Genomic DNA, 7,037 nt, shown 5'->3' with positions numbered 1-7,037 from the left:
GTTGTGTATCGAAAACATATACTTTGTCGGTAAATTCACGCCCCTGCAGACACGATACTACCAAACAGAAATTTTGGCATTGAAATCGATGGAGAAAATTGTGCTCTGAGCTGTAAATAAAGAGTCCTGTCCTGTCTAAGAATTCACAAAGCTTGTGCAACCATATGCACGATATCTTCGGCTTGTTCCTCGTTCTAGAAACGGCGATCATCCCTCTCATCCAAAGGAATCTGTTTGCCCTTTTTGTTCGTTGGACTTCAAAAGAGTGATAGGCGTTGGCACTGGAAACACAGGATGCACGGGAGAAGGGATCAAAAATGTATATGTGTATATAAAATGAAGGTATCAAGATGAAAAAAGGGATTTAAGATAGTCCCACTTCTTTTATTTGCCTCTTATTTGAGAAAACAAGTTGGTTCTCTTAATTTATTTTGATTCTACGTTTACGGTTTGACCGCTCAACTTTTCTTCGCTTGACTGGAAGATCTGCAAGTGATATAAGACGAGTGTTCTTATATGAAATACTGCAATATAGGTACTTATTTCAATTTAGGTCAGTCTTGCGTTTATGCTTTTATTTGTTCATGCTTCTCTTTGTTTAGGATATATTGGCTTGTTGCGCTTTAGTTTTTCATGGTTTCCGATAACGTAATATTTTACATGCCCTTTTACCCTACAAAGTTCCCCCGCGTATCTTAATACATCTAACACCTCCTACTAGTTCATTTACGTATTGCACGATAGATACCAACAATAACACCGGCAATTATTGATGTTAGTTTGCTATATTGTAATGCTGTTATATAAAGTAGAGTAAGGAGAAACAGAGTTAGTTAGAGAGAAGCGTGGTGCTTGCGAAAGGCCACTGCTGTCAAACATGTAGACACTCACTTGCACACACACAAAGAACGGTCATGGATTGAAAGGCTAAGAGAGGGCTGTGAAAGCACTTGAGGTTTCGTTTCATATATATATATAATTTAATGGCGTAACAGTGGTTGTGAAAGGCTGTTTAGTACCTAAGTTTCGATATTGTGTAAAAGAACGTCTTAGCTTTGGATGGAATAAAAGGAATTGATTTTGTCTGTCAAAACGTGTCGTTTATTCGCTCGGTCAATCGCTCAAACAACGAATGGTGTCAGAAGTTTTACAAATATATATCAGCAGCAAATTTTACAATACATCGGGTTTCAAACTTCGTTTTAAGGTCAAATTTATTGACTTTCAAACTTACCGTTCATCTTTCTGTTCGAAGATAGTGCCACATGATCGCCCGCACGTGCCATCGTGTGAGAATAATAGCAATAAGCTCAGGGGCGTCGCAACCAGGGGGGGGTGTGTCTTGGCTCGCAACGGCCCTGAATAAACTGGGCTGTTTGGTTCTTTCAATTCACAGCAAGAAAGCCCCAGTTGATGTTAATCCTACACCTATTGCTTTTTTAACTGTAAACGCTCCTCAACGCTTCTAGCTATTTCTTGCTACGTAAAAAGTAAACGGTTGCCATGTCTTTCAAACTTGGTTCATTTGCTCCTTAGCCTTCCTGATTTGAATTTTGATGCATAAATTTTACCAGGAAAATTGCTGTACGACGGTTGGGATGTCCCTGGATGACATTGATGTTAAATAAGTTGCAAAGGAGTTCTGCCAGAAAACAGAACAGCTTAGAAATTATTTTGGATTTTAAAATGCAATAGTATTTGTTTTCCATTAGATGAAATAAACATTGCCTTAGCAAGCTTGCAACCTGAAATGATTTACGTCTGTCATAATCTAGTATGTCTCTATGGTCTACCAGAGCCCTTGGATACGTTAATTTATCATCTGGCTAAAAAAATTTGGCGGCAAGGCTTATTATAATATAAGCCAATCTAGACGGTGCAGTAGCAAAATGTTTCCGGGAAGTGCCCCCAGAGTCCCCTAACCCATCACTCGTTTCGCTCGCCTGCCAAATTAATGCTCCCAGAAAAAGTCTGTCCCCTTTGCCCTGACATGCTTCCGGCATCGCTGCAGAAATCTCATAATTTTTTACATTCTTTTCCAACTCCAGGAAACGATTCCATATTCTTCAAAGACCGACTTAAAATTATTGGGGTGATCACTCCATGCAACTCGCGTTGTCAACCACATGCACCACCGCAACAGACCATTCTTGGAACCATGGTAACCAAACAAACTGAAATTCTGAGAAGTGTTTTTCAGTTGGAAGCCCAGGCTGCCAATCAACTAGAGAACGTTTAAAAAGAATTGTTTCTCCTGAGGGTTTCTTTTGCTACGTACATTGGCGTGAAGATATTAGTGTAGGCGAGTCTTTTAACAACTTGAGTATGGCAAATATTGAAGAAATCATTAAATGTGGCATATGTCTCGGAAGGATGATTAACCCGCGGATGTTACATTGTCAACATTCCTTTTGTCTCAATTGTCTGGCGAGTATTTTTGCAACTAAATACATCGAGAAAAAGACCGATGGACATGATGTGAAGGTTGTTTTGCCCGATATTCTTATAGACATCTGGACTAAAAGACAATATTTGCAAATCAAGTGCCCATTTTGTAACGTAGAGAATCGCTACACTGGGAATTTGCTCCATTCTGCCTTGCCAAGGAGCCTGATTGTGACACAGTTACAAACAGGAATTCCCCCACAACAAGATGACCAAGAGCAACACAAGTGTCCTTATTGTGAGGAGTCAAAAATGTCTTTATACGAATGTTGTGAATGCGATCATATGATTTGTGAAAGTTGCTTTAATTCTGCCCTTGGAGAAGTATGTAGAGTGGGTTTACATTTTGTTTTGAAGCGCCAAAACAATCTTTCACTGTGTCTGAACCACAGTATAGAGCTGACGTACCATTGTAATACTTGCAACCGTCCGCTTTGTTGCGACTGTTTCATTCAAGACCATGGACAGCATGATGTTGTCAAGATTTCTGAAGCTGGTAAGAAATATTGTTTTTATTAGATATCTCGAGAAGTTTTATAGCATTCAACTCCTTTATTAACAAGCAAGCACGTTTTGGTTGGAAGAATTCTGTGTTTTGCTGGGGAGACGAGCCAACATTGTTTGAAGGACCGTTAGTTTTTAAAAATTGTATGCACATGCGAAGTAAAAGTAAATGTCGTTATTTTCACACCGCCTAGTATACTCGATCTTTCATATCATATCATATATCATATCAAAATACATATCTAGACTCGATCTGTATGTCGACTAGACAAACACTGGGTCACATAAGAATTTTCTGTCTCCACAATAATTGTCCAGTTTCTGTTTGAATAAGTTCAATGATTTGGCATCTACCACATCTTTTGGAAGATGGTTCCATTCATGCCCAACCCTGACACTGTAGGCGCGCTTCCCAACATTGTTGTTATATCTTTCATTAAAGATCTTTAGTCCATGTCCCTTTGTTTTCCCATTGGTGTCCATTTTGAAGACGGTTCCATTCATGCCCAACCCTGACACTGTAGGCGCGCTTCCCAACATTGGTGTTATATCTTTCATTAAAGATCTTTAGTCCATGTCCCTTTGTTTTCCCATTGGTGTCCATTTTGAACACAGACTTAACGAAATAGCATCCGTGTATAAATTTGTATGTTTCAATCATGTCCCCACGGAACTTTGGGTAAACTAAACTTGGAAGACTTGATCTCTTTAGTCTCTCTTCGTATCCAAGATCTGTTAGTCTTCGTATCCAAGATCTTTTAGTCTTCGTATCCAAGATCTTTTAGAACTTTTATGTCTTTTTTGTAGTAAGGGGCCCATATGATGTTGCCATATTCCAAGTGTGGTCTGACCAAGCTTGTGAACAAGGTTTTGAACATGTCCATGTCCTAAAATTCCATTTGCTGTCTTGGACACTCTATCTATATGTGAGCGAACCTTCAACTCGTTATCTATGTACACTCCTAAATCTTTCTCGCATTCAGTTGATTCAAGTGTAACTGTATACAGTGTAACATTTGTGGCACTTTGGGAATCAACCTGTCTTGTAAAGACAACGGATAAGATTTAGAATGAGAAAAGAAGTATCACGAGAAGAATGAGAAAGAAACTCAGGTTTATATATCAGGGCCGGTGTATTTGAAAGTGGATGGGCCAAAATATTGAAACCGTGGACGGTTTAAGTTGCCACCAGTACAAGGTTGGCGGCAAGAGAAATTTTTAAATATGGTGTTCTAGGGATAGTCAGAAACTGCATCATAAATAGAATTTGAATAAAGTTATCAAGCTTTCTTTTGTCACCATGTTCCATAATTTAATCCATTTTAATGTTGATGTGAAGGACACGAGTGTTATCCGATATCTATTGCAAGGAGCGTACGAGCGCAAACTCATGTTACCCCCGTCCAAGTGGGTGGAACTTTTTAAAAAACAAATTCGTCCTGTAATACGAGGTGATGATAGACTGCGCGATGGCTTTTTTGTATAATTGCACATTTGTAAACTTAAAATATTTAACATTTTCCATCGAATTTATCCTCAATTTTAGAAAAACAAATACGGAAAAAACTGGAGATGTGCAAATCAATTTCAGATATTAACGTATCTAACTTTCAAAGTTTGGAGAAACAGATACAGAATTATAAGTACAACATCGATAGAGCTGCTGGTGCTACTGTGGATAGAATGAAGCAACAGGAGCTGGTTTTTTTTGGGATTATTACATCTCTTTTCAAAGAGATGCAAGAAGAAATATTCAACAAGACCAAACTCGCTAAAGAAATTGCAGACACATTATTGTCGCAGCTGAAAAATGAAAGCAACCAAGGACGTAAAGACAAGATTTATGAATTTTGCTCTGAGCTAGAGGGCAAAAGAATGTCAATAAAAAGGCAATGGGGAAAGGCTTCTATTTTTTGGCACCATTGCAATGCGGAAGAAGATAATATATTGTCTATTGAGCAGGAATTTGAGAAGTTGAAAGAGGAAAAAATGCTGGAATGGGATCCTGAGAGCATTGTGAATTTCATATCTGCAGTGTCAGTTTATGTCAAAGAAAAAAAGTTTGAAAAATATGCCTGCAATGAGTTGCATGGAAACCAAACTCTTAAGACGTTTTTCAGCCCAAACTCAGCCAGAGGTGATTCTACTTCATCAATTGGTGCAAAAGGAATAAAGAACGAAATAAAGGTATTTCTGGTGCTACTGACACATTTGTAAAGATTTATTTCAAAATTATTTCGCGTTTAAATCATAAATTTACCATTGGTTTAGTCGGCTTTAGAGCTCACCACTAACAATATACTTTCAAAACAGTTGCCTCAGCGCATTCTCATATTGCCATGTCGACGATGAGATAGAAAGGAGTTTTTTGTTAAGCTTGAGCTTCTGCCCCTTTTTTCGCAAATATCCTCTCTCTCTCTCTCTCTCTCTCTCTCTCTCTCTCTCTCTCTCTCTCTCTCTCTCTCTCTCTCTCTCTCTCTCTTCTCTCTCTCTCTCTCTCTCTCTCTCTCTCTCTCTCTCTCTCTCTCTCTCTCTCTCTCTCTCTCTCACTCTCTCACTCTCCCACTCTCCCACTCTCCCACTCTCTCACTCTCTCACTCTCTCTCTCACTCTCTCTCTCTCTCTCTCTCACTCACTCTCTCACTCTCTCACTCTCTCTCTCTCTCTCTCACTCACTCTCTCACTCTCTCACTCTCTCACTCTCTCATTCTCTCTCTCTCTCTCTCTCTCTCTCTCTCTCACTCTCTCACTCTCTCACTCTCTCTCTCTCTCACTCTCTCACTCTCTCACTCTCTCACTCTCTCACTCTCTCACTCTCTCACTCTCTCACTCTCTCACTCTTTCACTCTCTCACTCTCTCACTCTCTCACTCTCTCAACCCCGACTACATGCCCACCATGTCCGCAAAAAGCTACGCAAAATCTGGTTCTCTGTTCCTGATTGCTATTGTTATCAATTTTGCCTCTTCGCATTGTTATCACTTTTGAGCATAAGTTATGTGTAGTATGTTCACAAATATTCCCTATTTTTCTCTCGAATTTTTGTTGTTTATCCTAGATGACGTACCAAAATGTTGTTTTGCCATCAGTATCTGGCGATAGCACGGCTGCAAATGCACATGTTAACACGGACTCACGACAGAAGATGACGTTCAGTATTGACAGCACCCTTTGTCCAGCTAGGGAGACCAATTTGCAACAGAAACTTCAGGAGTTTGTAAAAAGAGTTCTAAACCATCGTTGGAAAGAGCCAACAGACAGAAGACTGCATTTGAAGAAAAAAAGAAGAGAAAGCAATGAAGGAGAAGAAAGAAGTAAGAAAAGAATAGAAAGAGAAGTAAAATAGAGTTAAGAAGAAGAAAAGCTATTATAATCGAAGTCAAACCATGATGATTTACCTGACTGGCATGATTTTATGATCGTTCTTGCTGATTTAACAATGCTGATTTAAATAAGCTTTATTTTGGGATTTTTGCCATGATTTTTGTATCGTATTTTTCTTGGGACTTGACATTATTTGAATGATTTTATAAACGTTGGATATTTTAAAATGATTTAAATGATTTCATATGACTTTAATGACTTTTTAGAGATTTCGTTGTAATCTTAGAGGTTCTCCTGTGATTCTGCATGAGTTTATAATTCTTTGTTTTTCTGGGATGATTTAAACAATGTTTGTGATTTTTTTTAATTTTGATGATATGGTTGGGATTATTTTTGTAATTTGAATTTTGTTGTTGATGATTTTCATGAAATTTATGTTTTTTTGCAATTTCTGTGATTTTTTGTGATCCTTTGGACTTTTTTCGGCGGTTTATTGAATTCAATTCCTTTGACCATTTCTAGAAGACTCTGTCTCGCTTTTTCCCCATCATTATCGAATTACTTTTTTAATTTCAATTGAGTAGAATGAGGGCTGAGTTGAGTGTCAACGATATAGTTCAGGTGCTTATGTCCTTATTTCCCGCCTATTTTCAAGGGCGTCGTCAACCAGGGGAGCAGAGATGGGGGTACGGGGCGCTGTATTCCCCGAAACTTTGTCCGTCCGCACAAAAAGGATTTTTGCTGGGCAAAGAAAAAAACCTTTTC

General features: G+C 38.6%; 1 protein-coding gene across 1 annotated transcript; it reads left to right on the top strand.

Moving 5' to 3' along the window:
• Nucleotides 1-2,208: 2,208 nt before the first annotated feature.
• LOC135688597 (uncharacterized) lies at nucleotides 2,209-6,707 on the top strand. Its single transcript, XM_065205526.2, has 3 exons — nucleotides 2,209-2,941; nucleotides 4,496-5,136; nucleotides 6,007-6,707. The coding sequence occupies exons 1-3, from the start codon at nucleotides 2,326-2,328 to the stop codon at nucleotides 6,292-6,294; spliced, it is 1,545 nt and encodes a 514-aa protein (XP_065061598.2). The 5' UTR covers nucleotides 2,209-2,325; the 3' UTR covers nucleotides 6,295-6,707.
• The last annotated feature ends 330 nt before the right edge of the window (nucleotides 6,708-7,037 follow it).

The sequence above is a fragment of the Rhopilema esculentum genome, chromosome 19 (genome assembly GCF_057945365.1).
Source record: "Rhopilema esculentum isolate cy_ngs chromosome 19, ASM5794536v1, whole genome shotgun sequence".
NCBI classification, from domain to species: Eukaryota; Metazoa; Cnidaria; class Scyphozoa; order Rhizostomeae; family Rhizostomatidae; genus Rhopilema; species Rhopilema esculentum.
Note: the sequence above shows the minus strand (reverse complement) of the source record. Positions and strands in the feature narration are given on the sequence as shown.

What these genes read in the sequence shown, in the direction of transcription:
- LOC135688597 (XM_065205526.2), top strand. Translation starts at nt 2,326, where the DNA reads ATGGCAAATATTGAAGAAATCATTAAATGTGGCATATGTCTCGGAAGG. An exon ending in TGTCAAGATTTCTGAAGCTG is followed by an intron (nt 2,942 to 4,495) that starts GTAAGAAATATT and finishes CCTCAATTTTAG; the next exon opens with AAAAACAAATACGGAAAAAA. An exon ending in GAATAAAGAACGAAATAAAG is followed by an intron (nt 5,137 to 6,006) that starts GTATTTCTGGTG and finishes TGTTTATCCTAG; the next exon opens with ATGACGTACCAAAATGTTGT.